This window comes from Zonotrichia albicollis, chromosome Z (genome assembly GCF_047830755.1).
Source record: "Zonotrichia albicollis isolate bZonAlb1 chromosome Z, bZonAlb1.hap1, whole genome shotgun sequence".
NCBI lineage: Eukaryota > Metazoa > Chordata > Aves > Passeriformes > Passerellidae > Zonotrichia > Zonotrichia albicollis.
Window position 1 is genome coordinate 27831355 of NC_133860.1, and position 20070 is coordinate 27851424.

Below are 20070 nucleotides of genomic sequence, written 5' to 3' on the forward strand. Positions count from 1 at the left end.
AATCTGCTGCAAACAAAGACCTGGATTTTTTTTTCCCATGGAAAATACTACAGAGTGGTAAGATGCAGACAGAAAGTTTGCAAGCTGAAATTTCTAAATAAATCAACTAAATACTAAAGGAGTGAAAAAGTGCAGTCAGGAGTATGGAGATGCTCAATGAAACTCCAGAACTGGATTACTATCTTCAAAAGCTGGTCCTTCAAAACAATTGTTTCCCTCAAGCATAACTTTAAAAGTCATACTGCTCTTATCCCTCTGCTCTTCCCTTGAGATGAGTAAGCACTTCTCTCAAAAGGAGAGAATCAGAAATGATAAAAAATGTTCAGATTCTGAAAAGCTTTTTGATAATTTTCTGTCAAGGAAATTCTAAATTTCTATTATGGCAAACTGTGCTATCATGGAGGCAGAAGCCCCTTTTACATGAGATTCTCCAAAACTGTCAGATTCTGAAAAGCTTTTTGATAACTTTCATTAAAGGAAATTCTAAATTTCTATTATGGCAAACTGTGCCATCATGGAGGCAGAATCCCCTGTACATGAGATTATCCAAGGGTAAAGCTGCATAGCCCAAGTCGATGCAGTTCAACTCCTGCTTCTCTTACTGACTTCCTGCAGAAGCTTTTTTAATTAACTTTTCTACAGTTTTCCCTCTTAAAAAGTTGAATGACCACCCCCATAATTGGGGTGCTATAAGAAGAAAAACCCAAGCAAGTGGTGACATAGTTAGAAGTATGAATTTGGTATAGAGAAACAGACCGACCTTCACATACACCTGCAAAACGGGGTTTTACATGCTCCCTTCTGAAGCTGTTAAATTAACAACATGATGGTCAGTTTCAGTGCTCTGCTTGGGAAAGAAGGAAGCATTAGAAACAGAGTTGCTTCTAGTTCTTAACACTGCTTGAGAAACAGGTATGTCAGAGGCAGACTCAAGATCTAGTCAGAAATGGCCAGGACATTGTTTACAGGGGTATTAGAAAAATCGTGGCTGAGAAAAGGCAAGTTCAGGAAAAGAAAGTGCAGGAAAGTTCAGAAAAGAACAGTTCAGGAAAGGACAGTTCAGGAAAAGAAAGGACAGTTCAGGAAAGGAAAGTTCAGGAAAGGAAAGTGCAGGAAAGTAAAGGACAGTTTAGAGAAGTTCAGTAAAGGACAGTTCGGGAAAGGGAACGGGAAAGGGAAAGGAAGGTTCCAGGAAGGGAAGAGAAGGGCCCAGGAAGGTTCCAGGAAGAGAAGGTTCGGAAAGGAAAGGTTCGGAAAGGAAAAGGAAAAGATTCTTATCTCAGAATCTAAATGTTTTGTTTGTGAAATTTGTTCTTCTTCTGGAAGCAGCGAAAACATTTTAAATGTTAGGGGTTTTTTGCTGAAAAACTGGATTTCTTTTTGGGACAGAATTATAGGTTTGTAAGATGTATTGGTATATTGGTCTAGCAAAGTCTTACCATCTTAGATCTTAAAATCTTTAATCATATAGTAATTACAGAGAGAGATCTGTGGGATACAAATTGGTCTCCACTTAGGTGCCCTAATTCCACAGCAGAGATGAACAAATAGAACAAGATTTTGGCCTGCCTAATTTTTCTAAGACTTCAGAAACAGGCGTGAAGGACACTGTGAATATGGGTAGAATAGATACTGTTTCACTTGGTGAAAACTGTAGTGTGGGCTCTTGATCAGTTTTGATCTCTTGCTCCTGCAGCAGAAATCACTGCTCTGCCCTGCCATCAGAAGCTTCTCACCCCATGCCAGAATTGTGGAGCTGGAGCAGTCAAGGGGTGGGCATACATTCCCTTCCTCAGACTCTGCTGTGAAGGTCCAACTTCCAATGCAGGAAAGACAATAAATATCTTGGGGATACTCACATCTCTAGATAACACAGGTGTTTCCTCAGACCTTCACAGAGTCATGTCACAGATAAGAAGGGGAGTTTTTTAATTAAAATCCCCAAATCCAGAGCTGTCTGGAGGACTGCTTCTGTTTTAATGAATCGACCAATGTGAAAAGTTTTGCACCATGGACATCTATAGTGGTTTGGGGACTGTGTTCCTGAGAAAAAGGTAAACATTGATTTCTGGCCGAGAAATCAGAAATATTCAGATTACTCTGAATATTAAATCAGAGATATTCAGAAGCTGCTAGTGTAATAATTTTTTCCTAACATACTCAGCCTGTGTAAAAGGAAGAACCATACAGGGTCCTTTCCCAACAATGAGTTGAAATCCACAGTGCAAAAGCACTATTCCCAGTCTTCTTGTGCTAGAAGCTCGGACCAACTACAGACCAAACTTGAAAATATTATGATGTGGGATGGAAAAACAGTGATATTTCTGCAGCAAGAAAATTGAGCTCATTTACTTATTTCATCATCTTGTCTATCCTCTAAGCCGTATGCAGCAATCTGCCTGCTGTCACAGAAGCCAGAGCTCTTTTCTAAGCTCTGGAGAGTATTTACAGTGCAATAAGCAGCCTAGAGTAAAGAGTATTACATAGAATGAGAAAGGAATACTTGAGGTTCTCTAACATTTATTCTCTAACATTTATTCTGAATACAAAATATTTAATCACAAGCTAAATGTACAAGATTGACTGGGATTACCTCAAAATAAACATGGCTCAGCCTTTTGGTATATTAAAATTAAAGATCTGGCAAGGAGTTTCTGACTGATTTTAGTGGGCTCAGGCTTTCGCATAGGAACTTACACTAGTGAAAGGGACCAGAAGTGTCCTAAATAATTAAAATTTCAATTCAATAATGCTAGAAAAACCCTTTCCATGAAGAGGCCAAGGGCCATATATAAGCCATGAGTATTCTAGAATTTCTCCAGTTCAGAAGTGCAAAATTTTGGTCCTAGAATCTACAGAGAGATTTGCAGTCCTGAGGTTTGTCTAGATTTCTCAACATTGGGAAACTTTGAAATAAACTGCAGGAATGCTTACTTACATTGATCCCAAAGTCAGCATCATTGTCATTCTCCCTGGGTATGGTAGATCACAAGACCCCAAATAAAACTGCAGTAGCAGGAATTGATGAGTACTTCTTTTATTTCTGCCACTCATTTGGTCATAGAGATCAGTTGGAGGCAGACTTTAGAACTTTTCAGTTTAGTCAGGCATTTTATGCCACTACCCTTCATGAAGGAGGAAGTGGAATTAAGAACATTTCTTGCAGGAAAAAGACTGTACAGGAGTAGGTGAATTTCTCATATTCATTAATGGAAAAGGAATGAAAATGTTAATCTGTGGAACAAACAAGAGAATTTTCTATAACCCTTGGGATCCAATATGTCATCTCAAGTCCAAGCCCAGAAACATCTCCCTCATTCAGGATACAGCTGTGAATCTCTCAGGAGTATTACTATCAGGTGGGTTTAGTTCTACAAGATAAAATGCACATTATTGAAAAAGGTAATTTCACAATTGTCACTTTACATATATGTAGTTATCTAAAGGGGTCCTAACTGTTCAAGGGTTCCTCTAGTGTAGCCAATTAATAAGAACCCCCTTCTCTTCCTGCCCCCAGCTTGAAACCTATAAATTAAAATGTCTCCAGGATGGTGAAATGACAGTCTTTCTTTCTAAGCCCCCTTGGAACAGAAGCAATTTTTAAAGTGTCAGGGTAGGAAAATTGTCAATGAGCGATGTTCTTTCTTGCTGTGAGCTTATACTAAAACCACAAAGAGCAGTCCACACCCTGCTGCAATTGCCTTGTTGGAAAGAAGGGCCTTGTGACAGGAAAGGGCTATGGAATATATCCAGTAAATGGTTTAGGGACATAAAAACTCAGTTGGGCAGTACTTTCTATTTAAGCATCTGATCGTCATTGGGAATTCACAGTGTGTTAGGATCTCAGGCAAGGGAAGAGTTTGGTGCTACAGAACAGGATCCAAACCTAGCAGAATGCGACAGAATTGTGAATGACCCAGAGCAAGCAAATGGGTTTTCAAAAATCCTGTATTTCATCAGAAGTATCAGATGCTTATCCAGGGCTACAGAGATCCCTTCACCCACATTCCTGGATATTCACTTATTGACTTAAGCACACTGTCCCCTCCTACAGGCAACTTTTCAAATACTTGAAGAAGACACTCTTAAGAAAACTTTTCTCTTCCTGATTTTTTCTATATAACAGCTAGTGGTTAGAAACACGTTAACTGGAAACATAGGTTCTATTTCTTCCTTGATCTGAATAAGATCAAGACTATTGCTAGAAGGAATAGATTTACTCGGCTTCCTATGCTCTAGACAGTTCTAGATAGTTAAACATATATATAATTCACTGTAATATTTTGCATTTGTGCATTAAAAAATGCACAATTTGTTCAGCCAGAGAAACAGAACTTGAAAGCAGACAGAGTTCTTTGACTTGTAATAGCATTTTTGTTTGAGGAAAACTTGTTGAAATTATTTTGGATCTTAAACTGGGACTGGGGAAGACTGTCAACTTTGACCCATTGGGTCAATACTTATTAAGCACAGGTCCTTAGCAATGTTCAAGGTCAAATAACAGATTGTCCACAATATTCATGTGCCTCCAGATGAGGTTTTTGGACAAATGACCATTGCCATATTGTAAGGCAAATTTAGATACTTCTGCAAAACATTTTTAGATATAAGATGGAAAGTACTGAACATAATTATGAGCTTTTATTTGTGAGTTAAACAATACACGTGAAATTTACATCTAGGGTAGCAAGCTTCTTTTCAGACAGTTTAGCAAAGTAGCTCGGATGCCAAGGCACTGGTACCTGATGGAAGAAATCCATAAAGTTTTCATTTTACTGATATATGTTTAAACACGTTAGAAGCATGTAATAATCTTTGGATTATAAAATGAAAGGAAAATTCTTATGTTTTTTCGCTTTTCATGTTGCAGCCATATTGTAGGAAGCTAAATATTTAAATGAGACATTCCACTTGGTACTGCTTCTTTGCCAAGATCTTGATCTCTTTTGAACCAATCTCTAGCAGCTGTATTGTTTAAACTACTTTTGTTGACACTTCTATAATTTGTTTTCTTTGAAGAGCGTGTGTGCAATAACACTTGATTAGAAAAAAGTCTTACTTGAACAACCCAAAGTAAAGCACATGATAATTTACATAATTCTACACTACAATTGTCTATAGATCACACAGGATGATATAAATAAATGAGTTTGAGACTTTTTTAATCCAAGCATATCCAATGTATCACAGATTTTTACTTTTTATGTTTCTGTCTATCACACAAATAATTAACTGTTTAGAACATACATCATGCAACTTCTTTTAATAGCTTTTACTTCCTCATTAACGGCAACCATATATAGAAATATCCATGGCAAAACTAAGAAAGGAAAACAGAACCACCTAAAGTTTTGGATTTAGAGGTTGCTGTATAAAGAAAATGATGACTGAATGTTTTAATGGAACTTTTCTAATGGAATGAAAAATGCCTATTTCAGATTTAACAACATTTAACAGCTCTGGATTATGGACATTGATTCAGAGCTGACTATAGACTTGTGATTATAAAAAATGTAGAACGACAGAGCACATGTCTATTGGAGGTTTTATAACCCTTCAAATTTGGTAATTAAAAATAATTATATTTGTCTTATATAAAATACACATAGAGGCCTCTCTGAATTCAGAGCAAACAGCGTCTAATCAATATCAAGTACAAGGATGGACACAAATGTTATACCACACAGATAAATAATTTATGGTTTCTTACTATAACAAGGAAGAAAAGTCAGTATATTTTGAAGTTTAACAGAACTTTCACCAGAGCTATGAAAACTGTGGAAAGCAATTTCATAAAGAGAGTGCTATCTGTGTGCAGTCTAGGGAAGGAGAGGTGTGCAGGTATTTTGCTTCATGCAAATCACACGGGTAAGGTGCTCCAGCCTGAGCAGAAAATTTAAGATATTGGCTCCCTAGCAGGAGAGTAAAGTAGGCAAAAAGCCAGGATTAAACTGGCTTTTCATCCCTATCCTCTTTGGTGATGAAATCCCTCTTGCAGAGTGCTGTTGTTTCTCAGGGAATTCACGACTCTGTGGCAGGGAGTTTTACTTCTGAGTATAGCTATAAGCGCTACTCATAGTATGAACTATTGGCGGTCCAGCTCTGTCACCCTTACTGACACTGGGACTGCCTCAGAAAAAGAGCCCTGATTCTGCAGAGATTTGCAGGAGCATTCAATTTTCTTTCTGTGAGAAGTTTCAGTGTCTGAAAGGCAACTTCCATAAATAAGTCTTATTTATTTTAAAAAATAAGACCTATTCTAGTATCGCTTAGTACAAAAAGAGGCAGAATCCGTAGAAAGTTTTGTCTGTGTTAGAAACAGTAACAAGGCAGATGTGAATTTTGTCTGAACACTCATATTGACATCTCTAGGCTTTAATCAGGGACCTAATAAAACCCGAATAGTGGGCTTGGCATAGGAGAATTTTTTGACTTTTGCTACCAAAAGGCTCTTTTAACCTGATGGAAGGTAGCTTAGACTCCACATCAGGAAACATTTCCATATCAAAAAAACCCATGTGAATGTGTAAGCATGTAAGAATCGTGCATCATGTAACTGATTTTGCTAGAAACTCAGTGTTGCATAATCTTCAATACTGATTTAACAAAGAACAGTCAAGAGCTTATGGGAATCCAATGCAACAAAAAGTCTTGGGTGGAAAAGAGGACAAGGTCAGTAATTTGTACTAAAGATGTGAGATAAGAGAATATGTAGTATTTTTACATTTTTTATTATCACTGCTGCATACAAATCTGGGTAAACAACCACATTTTGTATCTGTCTTACAAAACAGGGATATTTTAATGATGCAAATTAAAAATGGGCTGGTCACAAAAGCTTTTGTGTCTGGAACACAGCTGTAAGTAGCTCACTATCTAGGTTGAAAATGGTAATGCAGGGTACTGTGTCCTATTTTTCTGTGCTTGAAGTGAAGATACAATAGTAGAATTCAGCCTTGGTAGTTACTAATACACCATGCAGACACAATAACATCGTGTGTGCTGCATAAAGGAATCACTTGTGGCCTGCCTCCATTACAAAGAGCAGAGGGGGCCAACATGCAAGAAGATAAAATGCTCTACAAGGGGAGGGAGACCAGTAGAGTTGATGTACCCAAATACAAGGGCCTTGATTCTTTTTTGAGTGATTTAAGTCCCTTTCCATCAATTATCGTCCTTTGTCTCCAGAATCTTATCACAAGCAGCACTACAGGAACTGAACAAAACAATACTCAGGCTCAAATAACCCTGTGAACTGCACTGACATTTCCACACCCTGTTGCTGTGTTTGACCAGGTTACTCAGGTTAAAAAAAACAACCAAAAACAAAATGCAAAAGATTCTGTACAGAACAACACACATTCCTATTTTAAATAACATGCTCAGCCCCTCCTGGTGTTTCTTCTGCTCCACAGTACTACTAATATCTCACACTGCAATACTGCAATGGATATGAAAAACTGCAATACAGAAGAAGATTGACTTTCTCTAATTTGACAGCTTTTCAAGTGAAAATTTTCTGCTATGCAGGCTTCTCATCAGGTTTATTTTTGAGTAAATTAGATCCTGCCCTTTTCTATTTCAATCTTCCACAGTCTTTTGGTGAACCTTGAGTTTCAGAACACTTAGAGATTAAAAAATGTATCTATCTGCAGAAATGCTCTGCAACTAAGATTTAATTTTTCAGTGAAATAAATAATGTCTACCAATTCATTTTTACTGCTCTGAATCAGAGTAATAAATTTTTCTTTCTTGCTGATAAGAAAGAAAGGGCATATTGCATTTTGAGGGCACATGAAATCATTGAAAAGCAACTATTTGCTTCATTCATTCAAGCTAGATATGTGACATTTCATGGTAATTCTTGACAGAACACTTCAGTCATTGCTTGTCTTAAAATAAATTAAAAAACATGTGAAATGTAAAAAAAATGGACCTTAGGAAAGTCAGCTGTTTTTGACAGTAAGTTAGTTTCTGTGAAATACAGCCTTGTATTTTAGAAAATGTTTATGATCCATGAGGAAAATAAAGTGTATCCTTGGGCTAAAATATTTATTGGCACCTAGGAGTCTGAAGGGAGCAAGTCAGGCCTGTGGTTTTTTGAGGGCACTTTATCATCGCCTGCATTCTCAAAGGGATCAGTGAGTGAATAGAGCTGGATTACTCACCCTTCTATTCCACGCCTATTCCTCTCCATTTTCCTTGGCAAGACTGACTGGCAAGTTATTTTTAGTGAGACAGTTCTATTTTTAGACAAATAGCAGTTAAGACACATTGTTAGGAAAAAATAAAAAAAAAAGAAAAACACAAGGAGGAGGGAATGAGGTTTCACATCACAGATTGTGAAGCAAGCTCTTCAACCTGTAACTTCGGGCATTGCAGCTGCTTCCAATCTTGGAAAAATAAAGAAAATTCAGAGTACAGGGATTTAAAAATAAACCTAACCTCTGGCAAACAGACCAAAATACAACAACAACTATGTGGAACAGTGATTACAAAAGCAAAGAATGTTTCCCAGTGACTAGATTGGGATAAAACTTTGGAACTATTAAGGTCTGAGAATGTTACACAGACATGTAAGATACTTCCAGTTCCTTAGCCAGATATATAACATTTTGAAGAAAGAAAGGATGTTCTGTGAAGTAGACCTTGCTCTAAGAAATACAGCTTTAGAATTCCAGTTTGGCAAAAAAAAGGAAGAATGAAAAATGGGAAACGTTATATTCTGCACATATTTTTCACTTTCATAATTTCAGAATTTTGCAACAATTCATCAAAAAAATTCACTAAGTTATTAAAATGCTTTAAAAACTATTACAAAACAATAAAAAATAAAATTACATGATCCTCAAGAAGGTTAAAACAGGACATCCAGATCGCCTCCTAAATACATTCAAAAGAAGCTTCTCACGTATCATGTGCTTCAGAATTATTAAACTTGGATCCATTTCATTTTTTTCTGCTCCTTCTCTCTTGTTCCACATATGGAAAAGTAGCTCTTAGGTGAGTGCCTTTCTTTCATTTGAGATATATTAGGCTCACAAGCTATGTTTCATGTTAACCAAATCCTTGCCGAAATAAATTATAATGAAAAGTTTTCTGGTTTTTTTGAGACAAAGCAAAATGAGAAAATTAATTGTGCAACTTTCCCGTTGTTGCATTTTTTTTATGTACCGAATTAATTTGAAATATAAAAAATCCTCTACTTTTCTTTTTCTACACTGCATAGCAACTAAAGTCTCTGACTTATTAAATGCAGAGTAACAAGGAGATGCAGAATTATCAAGGAGAGCTTGAAAATAGCCTGGGATATGAAGAGTCAAAAATCTCAGGAGGATAAGTGGGAGGAAGGGAATAAAATGCTACTTAATGAGCACAGTAGAAGGACTACTTTGGACACTCTCACTGACTGGAACAGCAGTTCCATTGAGGGACTACTTTGGATGGAATAGAATTGTCACACACAGTTTTCCAGCTTTGAAGTTTTTCTGTGCTACTATTTAAATGAATCCCAAATTCATGGAATAATAAAATTAGATAAGAATGTCAGCTTTTGTTTAGAAAAGATGTATTTCTAAAGCAATTACTTTAAAAAATGAAATCAAGATTGATAAAATGCACAAACTTGTAAAACTTTTGAAAGCAAGATATTTTTACCTGAGATTTTTTTAACCAGTCACGCTTAGAAAAAACACAGAAAAAACTCACATGAGGACATTAATTTACAAACACATTTTTCAAATTGTGTTCAATTTCAAATTAATTGGCAAGCAAAGACCAAAGGAAAAATGCTGAAGATATTGCATTCAGTCCTTTGGTTCTGTCATACATGATATTGGCAATAATGTTGGGTTTGTATTTTCTAAAAATGAAAAAAGACAAAGGCATTTAAAAAGCCCAAATAGTCATCCAAAGGAAATTTTTGGCCAGTTGACTCTTTTCAAATGTCTGCCCTGTGAGACTGGTACCACCAGCTGTTTTTTTAGCAACAGGTCTTCAACCAATTTATAAAGTAAATCAATAATGCTATCCCCATTTAAAAGATAGTAAAACCAAAGCATTAAGAGGAAACGTGACTTATCCAAGGTCACAAAACAATATTTGACAAAGCTATTAATAAAACCGAAGTCTCATGAGTCCTAGTCCAGGGCAGTATCCAATACACTGCAATGTCTTTAGATCAGCCTGAATAACCTTTCTTACATACAGGCTTACTTTCTATACTGTCCCAGGTCTTCAGCCCACAGTAGCTGAAAGAAATCCCCAGATTTCAGCAGTTCAAGAGCTGACTTGATGTCAATTTCACAGCTTGTTTATATGCAATATTGTGTTAAGATGACAAGAGAAGAAAATACACTTATTACATTAAACAAGCTACAACAGTTGCCTTACTTTTCCTAAAAAGAGAACATTTAGAGAGTTGTATGGGTTTATTTACTATGATTATACAGATAAGAGTCTTAATTGATATGAAGAGGCTTTTACAATATAATTAACCTCCTAGCTAGTCATTAGCTCTGTGACCTTTAGAAATAATTGACAGAAGAAAATTTCTTTTCTCTTTATCTCATTCAGAACTTTCATATCAAGTGACTAAACTTAATGTGCCATAGAATCCAAGCACATCTGTAAGGACTGATGAGATATGATGCAGTAAGACCATAGGCAAAACAGGACTGTGGCATTCCTCTCTGGCACCAATACTGTCCATGCCCACCCGACTGCCATTCTCACCAACTCCAGCCTTCTGAAGTGAAGCTGTACTAAGTTTTAACTCATGTCCCTCAAGGAGATATTTAAAAGTAGCTAATTAACATGTTGTGGCTGGCCATACTAAAAACAACTGGATTTTCAGTTCAAAGTAGCTTTTCTACAAATCTGTGAAAGACTGAATTGCCATCAATAATTGGATGTTTTCACTAGACACTTTTTTTTTTCCCAGAGTAACAATGGTTTTTATAACCAACAAAAAAGCACACAATAAAAAAATTCTGAATTCCACCGCCCTGTAGGTCTTGGTATTACTATGTTCCTTGCTATTTTAATGTTAAGGTCTTTGAAGATCTCTGTGTGCTGTAAAACACAAAGGATGAGCAATCTGCAGGGAGAATTTCACATGTTCAGAACCTCACTTCTTCCTCTTAGGGGAAAATGCAACTGCAAATGGCACACATTTCTTCTGCTATGTTAAGACTGCTCTCCCTCACCAAACATAGAAGTCCACTGGAAAGCGAAAATACTCTGTGGAAGGTCAATTCACCAGTAGTTGCTAGAGAATGAACATCTGTGCAAAACAAGTTAAAAGGACAATTCTAGATGCTCATAATCCATGAAAAAGAATCTATAATGTATAAATTAAAAATGTGACATATTATTGCAAATTAGAACTACTTATCTTTGTTTCCTTTGTTTTGTTTTTCCCTGGGAAATCTGCAACCCCATCACAATACCCCTAAAATAATTTACTCCTTAGAATACTTCAGATTAATTCTTGATGAAGTTTTCACTATCACTAAAAGCAAGAGTTCACCCAATCCAAGTTTTGCAAACTTACTTAATTTCCATGAGAAAGAGGAGGCAAAAGAGGATGGAGGACCACCAAGTATAAAGGAAAATCAGTCCCTAACAGAGTAAGACAATGTATAGATGAAAAGCCAGATAAAGTTAAGGTTTTATTGAAGCAGAAAGACATGCCAGTATATTGCAGGAGCTGATATCTTCCTATATGTAAAAATCCATGTTGAGTACCATGAAATCCTTCTAACACTTGATTAAAAGAAAATTAGAGAGAGAGAGAGAGAGAGAGAGAGAGAGAAATAAAGGAGAAGTTGAAGACATGTACCAGAAATAGAAAGATCGAAAAATAGGTAATAAGAGATATTTCAGAAAACACTGAGCTGGCAGAAGAATTTTTTGTAAGGTAATGGAGATTTTATCTCCATTTAATTTGCAAAATGAAGATATTTGGTGGATGATTAGCATTCATGACATAGAACCTCAGTCAGCAAAATCAAAGATTAATAAAGTCTGTGGTTTGCTTTTTCCTCTGCTACTGATCAGTGGTATGGTAAGGGGGAACTGAGGAGATGGATGCATGTGTGCCTGAAAATAGAAGATAGGGGTGAATTTCAAAGAGCTGACTCAGCAAAGGAACTTGAACTAAAGGTAGTGACCACTAAATCAGCAGATGAAAAGAAGTCAGGTGGAGAAAGAGAGACAATAAAAGCAGCAGGGTCAAATAAATTAATGAATTGGGGGTTTAAAAAGAGCTAAAAGATAAAGTAGTGAATAATTTGTGGAGGAATGTTTTATGTGCACACAGAGCAAGGCTCAGCGTATTGAGCTTAGTATACTAGAAACTGATGCAAAATCAAGAGTCAATGAAAACTCACTAGAAGTCTTCTAAAGCTAAAACAGTAGCTGATGCTTTGGCATGACAGAAATTAGAAAAAAAGGGGACAATGAGATAGAAAATAGGCAAGAAGTTCCACCTTAAATCAGCAATGGCTTGATGGCTTAGACAAAGACTCACAACAGATTTCTATAGCATAGTTAGACTTTTAATTATATTTGCAGCAAAACATTTCCCCATATTCCTACTCTGAAATCTCTCCCCTTCCATCTAAGGCTGAGGTTTTTCCTGAGCTCCTAAGTACTGAGCTTACAGTGTTACAGAACTGGATTCTTGTTAATCACAGCAGTGTGGCAGTGGGATATCACTGAAATAAGTAAATAAAATAAATACACCTACTTCTGTTTTATAGAAACAAGGAAAGGATCTGGCCTAATTTCTAATAAATCCAAAGAATACATAATGCATGCACTTGACTGTTGTAAAATGCTGTCGATTTTTTCTTTCCTATTTCCTTATTGCCAAAAGTAGGTTATTGCATAGTCATACACGATTATGCTGGATATATTATTGTTGGAATTGACATACACACTAGGAGGTTGGCATAAAGATGAAATGTTTTATTTCTCCTCTGTATTGAATGAACTCACCAGACTTTCTACTATTCCTTAAAATAATTACTAAATCCAGCAAATAATCTCACTTTTTAAGTGAAGGAAAATTGAATTCATTACTGTAGTATGAACAATTTGGTGGGTGAGGACATATTGGCTTCAAATTTAAGAATTCAGTTAATGCTAAATAGAAGTTTCAGAATGTACCTTTTTTGTTTAGTTGATTTTGTTTTGTTGCCTTTTTTTGTTTCGTTTGTTTGTTTCCCAGAATTAATGAATATCTCCATGCACAATAATTGTCACTGTTGCTTGAAAGGAATAAATGTGAGTGTAAAATGCATGTATTTTCTCCTTCATGAGTACATATTGACCTTTATTTGCCCTTGTACGATGTAGGCATATTTACTGGATCTTTACTGAAACACAATCACCTGGTAGACAATTTTTGTGACCTGAAAAACTCAGATATATTAAATAGCATGTTAATCAACTTTGTTTTGATGAAGCAACTGGAAATATCATCTCAGTTATATTTATTGCATGTAAATAAAACTTCTACATTTGTAAAGAAAGTAAGCGCTATTTTAAATCATTAAACCAGAAAACTTCAAACAACAGAAGTAACTGGCCTTTACAATTCTCTAACTACTAGCATTCCATTTTTTTATCAAGACAGATTTATTGATATCATCTATCTCTAAGCTGGGTGGAACCAATTTTCTGTTAAATAACGGTGTGAAGTTTGTTAGATATATGATCATGTTTTCTTCTGTAGATGTTACTTTAAGTAATGTTATGGCCTGAAGACTTACTTTTTCATAAATGATAAATATAATTAATCTTAGTCATTATATTGAAAACATTTGCTTAATAAAATTAACAGCTTTAGCTAGATCTGCATGAAAAATTATATAATTTTTGTATTTGAATAGCAGTGGTTTTAGTTAAAAGTAATTAACTACATATTAGAGAGCTGCTCTTTTAATTTCCTTTGAATGTAGATAGTAAAAAGAAGTTACACCTCATTTTAATGACTGATAAAACAGTTCTACCACAAATGTGACTAAATAGTCAATATTATGCTGAATGTGAACAGAAATTGGATACCAAATTGAAGACCTTTATATGGTTGACAGTTGTATTTCAAATTTTCATTGGTCTGCCTAAAAAAGATTTCTCTCTTGAATGCTGTGCAGAAATCTATAAGAACAGCAATGCCCTTGTCTTCTGCTGAAATATAGTTATTGAATAGACATTTAGTTGAAAATGCTCAGATTTAATAGTATTGTCTTCTTCTCGGCTGCTGTTGATTGCTCTAGAAGACAAGATTAAAAACTTTTACCTGTGAAATCTAGCTGTCTGAAATGGAAAAGAAGATGGACCCCTAACATGAAAATATGTGCAATGTGTAATTGATCAGTTTAACTGATCAATTAAAATTCTTAATTGTGTGGCAGATTTATATCCTGTACCTGAAAATAAACACAAACTACACTATGAGTCAAGCCATATATCAAAGCTCTATCCTCTACTGTACTTGTAAGTGTGATGTTCATTATCCATTTAAGGCATGACAATATCAAATTCCTGTTCAAAACCTACATGCTGGAGAAGGACTCCTGGGATTCTCAAACTCTACTAGTACTGATATAACACCATATCAGTACTGGTATTTTATGTTATAGGCAGAACATGGAAAAATGTAGCAGACAGTCAAACTCAGAGCTGATAGAGAATTCACTTCATCTGGCATTTCATGTTTATTGTTCAATTTAAGTAACATTTATTTCAATTGTCCATTTTTATGTTGTTCCTTTTGGAAAAGTGAAAAGACTTGCCCACTAGGAAAAGTGAAAAGACTTGCCCACTAAACTTTGAGTATAGCCATAAAATTACACATCTGCATGCAAAACTGCGGATGAACCTATCCAAATTGGCCTGCTGTTTATGCAGAAAGGGATTTTGCTGGTGCAGTGCATTATCTTTCTGAAAATTTCAACATTATTTGAAATTTTAAGTTTTCATTCAAGATCCTTGGATAACCATAGTCCTTATGATAAAAAGTATTAATTCACTGTAAAGCAAGCAATAAATCCCTAAGTGTATTTCTACCTATTTCCACACAAAAGCCTGTAGGAAGAAGAAAAGATAGCACAGGAAACTCTTCTGCTAAGAATTTCCTGGCCTTTTGCCACTAAAAGAGGAGAGGATTTAATTCTGGGCATAGAATTTGAATTCTTTTGGACTTCCCAAATCTGGGGGGCAAGAAAGGCTTCCTGTATATACAAAGGATCTGAAGTAAGAGAGGGAAAGAAATTATGGAGAGGAGGAAGAAATTATGCACTTTCTTCCTAGTCTTAACTCATATAATGTTTTTCTGCTGTCAGAACCTCACCCTCTTCTAATGGGGGGCAGAATGTGAGGGAGATAAGGAGTGAAGCAAAACAGTAACTTCCTAGATGCTGACATAAGGATAGACAGAGAAGGGATATATATTCCTGTGCGTATTCTATGCCCATCTAAGGTGGTCTGACTGTGACTCTATAACAAGTTTAATAATCTTAATTATGCAGAACCTTTTATCCTTCCTTAAATATTTTATGTATAAATAACTTACTAACTTACATTCTAGTCTCAAACACATGACTAACCCTGGTGAAGATTCCAAAAGTATCAAAGTTGTATTTCAGACAATATCCAGATCATTCAAAAATCTGAAACTTACTTTATAAAGATCTGGAGTAAACTAAGCATATACATCAATATATTCAGGACTGAATTTTCACTGACCCTTAAGACAGGTCATAATCCTTCTATTATGTTTTTAATTGATACCATTAGATCAGTCATGTGCTTTAAAAACAGAAGTTGTATAGGCCATATAACCCATTTTTTAGATATCTGTCTAAGATACGAGTGCTTTTTTTATAATAACAAATCATTGAAGGCTTTATGTATTTTGCATAGCTTGAATCCAAATGTGATTGCAACATACACTGACTTTTCTATGAATATTAGAAACTTAAATTTTAAAATTTTAAATTTAAATTAATAATTCTCAGTAATTGTAAATAAAAATTGCTCCTTATAATTGTAAAAAAATTAAACAGTGTTTCTAACATTCTGACACTATTGCATTGATACTGTCACTATTGTGTTATGGTAACAATATTCTGTATGGTAACAATATTCTGAGTAGCTGATATATTTTTACTGTGCAGACTGTAAATTAACTTTTTTTTTGTATTTTATTAGACACCCTCGGTAAACAATCAAAAAGCTAAGAAAAGCAGTCAAATTCCACCAACAAATGCCTCTAAATCTTCTTCCACATCTTTTACAATGTATTCTTAATTCCTCCTGGACAGACAATATTATAACTTTTTGATTGTGGAGACAAAGTATGCAAAGTCTTCTGGAGAGTCTGTCCCTGGAAGAGACTAGGAGACAAGCAAGAGATTCAGCTGGTAGGTAGTTGTCAAGGCATGGAGAGGATTAATGCAACAAAGTGACAAAGCAGCACAGAAACCTGGAAAACAGGGAGCCAGAAATCCCTTTGCATAAGTTTCTGCAAGACTCAGAAGGATAAAATGCTCTCAAAAGATGTGGATTTCCTGCAGCTTTGTCTTGTCACCTCCAATGCTCAAGCATATACACCACTGTCTTGCTCTGTTCTCCTGCTTGAAGACACTTGAAGACACAACCTACTTGGAGCACTTCCATCTCAGAGCAAAACACAAACTCTTACCTCAACAATATCTGAATTTGTTCGGCTCTCATGTGGCTCATTATACTCCGTATATTTCAGCAACACTTTGTCCATATCAGTGCTGGCATACTGGAACAGTTTGTTGGTGCTGTTGAAGATGATTAGAGCAATCTCACAGTCACACAGAACACTAAGCTCATAAGCCTTCTTCATTAACCCAAATTTCCTCTTTGTAAAAGTCACCTGGAAAGAAAAGCAAAAAACATCCATGAGAAAACCACAAGTTGCTCTCTGTAGTCTTTCTCCTTTTTTTTGGAGCTATAATGTCTGAGTGCTTTGTCTTTGAATTGAACATGCTCAGAAAACAAATCAATGAACATAAAAGAGTTCCAAAATAGAATATGTATGTGTGTGTGTTGCATGTATTACACAAGGGAGAAATACCTAATTATCATTGCACTAAATATGAGATACAGGTAAGGACTATTTTCATTTACTGGCGCTATGAAGTGTTGATACTGCAACCTTTAACTTTTAAATTCAGATGTCCTTTAGATGCATACATCTTTCTCATCAATATTTCCAAAATGCACCTCAGATGAGCAGCTGTAAATACCTTGAACAAGTGCAGTCAATTCTGATTTTTCCAATTGACTTTGATTTCAACTCCTGCTAGCTTTGAAGCAAAGAAATTATTTCATAATTATTTAAGTATTCCAAGAGATACATTGCTCATGTACATATACATGCTCATGTACATATACATATTCCAAAAGAGATACATTGTTCATGTACATATATAGTTATGTATGTATATATAAAACACACTCATGATATTTTTGAAGAAATATCTAGTGTGAAAAATGGCACTCATGAGAAAAGAGAATTATAAAGCATGAAAGAAGAAAATATCTGGTCAGCAGCCTTTGAAACAAAGTGTTTTCTGAACACACACATATGATATTTTATTTCATTTCAAGCCATATGCTTAGGAATATGAACTGGCATTTTTAGTACAAAGGGTCATATTATATAGGAAAGAAATAGGGATTTGTTTGCAAGTTCTCAGTAGGCCAGCAAATGCCCCTACATAATGCAAAATCCAGGCAGTATGAAAATTATAATTACTCTCTTCAAAACCTTAATTTTCCACAGGGATTGTTTTGACAATGAAAGACCTGCACATCAAACAATTTTTTATCTGCTTTTCTGCACTAGGTTACAAGTTCCAGTTAGACATGTGACTTGAAATACGAAACTACTACAAGCTGTTTAAGCTAATTGTATGGTTGAATTTTTCTCCTCTGTTTCTTCATCTGTGAAATTTCTGTTACATATCTTTCATTGACAGGAATTTTTAGGACAAAAATGGTTTTGCTAAGCTTATAATCAATTGAATTTACCTCATGGTCAAGGTACTTGGTATGTCAAGAACAGGCACACAACCAAGTTTATTGGTCTGCCTGATTCTACATTTGTTGCTACCATCCATTATACACCCATGAGCAGTGGCACCTCTGCACATTGATGCTGTGGCAAGAAGATTTGTCTCTCTGAGATTCATATGGCTAGTGTTTTAACTTGTCACACTTCTTGACACACTTGTCACAAGTTAATGCTAAGTGCAGCCTCAGACTACCTTAAAATCCCATCATATCAGGCCAAGGAAAATGTAACCTTTCAAGTATTGCCAATCCCTATTTGTTAGATTCTCTCAGAAAGAGGAGGCTTTGTGTCCATACTTATTCTCCCCAATGCACACCAAATGTTATGCCTTTTATTTAATTTTGATAATTTTAACTTCTGTCAACATACTGTTAAAAAAAGATGGATTGTTATTAAACACAATTATTCAAGCATTAAAAGAAAACCACTTTCTAGAGCACTAGTCTCAAGTATGCATAAGTTATATTTCTTTCTGCATTTGTTTATCATGGCTTTTGATATTTGGAATGAATATTGAGATAGGTAACAAAACTTCACTCAAATTCTAATTAATAATAATAATAATAAAAAAAAAAATAAAAATAATTATAATAATGATGATGATGATGATAGTGATGTTGTCTTCAAAATACTCCTTTAATGGTTTCTCTGATTACACCAAAATGCAATGAAATGCTTGAAAGATAGAAACACATATAGTTATGTATATATATATAAAAGCTTGTTTTAGAAATAATTAGTGATACAGAAAATAAAATCAACTAATTCAACATATTTTTCTGCATCTAACATGCTTTTCAGTCAACTTTTTGACCACAGTGCTGTAGGTGGAGTATCTTTGCATTTAGCAAGCTTTTCATTCAAGTCCACCCCAGTACAAAAATATCCCTAAAGCCAGTGTTTGTGTTCACTGTTAGGTAAAATGCCTTAATATTTTGAAAAACCATCTGCCTGTGCTGCACAGGAGATACTTAATTCATGATACTTATTACCAAAATGATATTGGTCAGAGTTATATTTTATGGACGGTGAAAAAAACCCACAAACGAGACCAATGAATGAATAATCTAGATCTTCATTTTATCTTTCTTTAAAGATAAAATGAATTTGAATATGGTTTTAATTTCTTGATCTTCCTATATTATCTTCCTAATATTTTCTAAATTGATCAGATAAAGCCTCTGTAACTTATAATTAATTAATTAAAGGCAATTGTGTCTACTACTGTTTCACTACTTGCGATTTGGAATTTTAATTTTTGAATATGTAATTCATAGTGGTTTACCTTTGCACATACATAATTCATATACATAGATGTAAATTTATTATGCTTTTATAAAAGTTTATAATAAATCTATAGTGAAATGTCGTGTCAGTGACTTCACAAAAAATTACTAATACTCTTAAAGCCATTTAAAAAACAAAATTAGCTTTTTGCATGCATTCTTCTGTGTGGCTACATAACAAATATGAATATGCCATATGCTAAAATACTTTTGTGAGCAATATAAATAAACAGAATTTTTATTATTTAACTTTATTTGTTTGATTTGCTATGTGAACCATTCTTGTCCACACCAAAAAATTAAACACCATCTAATAAATATTCTCTAAGGTAGCCAATAACATTCTAGTAAAGAAAAGGTTTTGTTGTGAGGTAAAAATAGCATATTTAATACTTCTCATTTGTCTAGTTGGAAGGGAGTGTGGAATCTTCACTGAAAAATCTCTGATTGTACTTGAACTGACTTAGTGCTGATAATTAACAAGACAGTCGTATTGTCATGAACACAAACTGTAGCTGCATCACCAAAAAATTCATGTGTTGACATAGTCTTATAATTTGTGTTCAAAGTCTTGGTAGTGTCATGTAACAACTGACAATGTCACTTTGTCATTTGACATAACGCTATTGACACTGAAGGAAAACACACAGTGAGAAAATTCAT

At 35.0% G+C, this 20070-nt stretch overlaps 1 protein-coding gene across 12 annotated transcripts in view; it reads right to left on the reverse strand.

Moving 5' to 3' along the window:
- MEF2C (myocyte enhancer factor 2C) overlaps positions 1 to 20070 on the reverse strand; it is a 134787-nt gene that overhangs the window by 47762 nt on the left and 66955 nt on the right. For all 12 annotated transcript variants that reach the window (XM_074532560.1, XM_074532558.1, XM_074532556.1 and 9 more), the window contains one exon: positions 16715 to 16918. In XM_074532560.1, coding sequence (XP_074388661.1) covers positions 16715 to 16918 — 204 coding nt within the window. The remainder of the gene's footprint in view (positions 1 to 16714; positions 16919 to 20070) is intronic.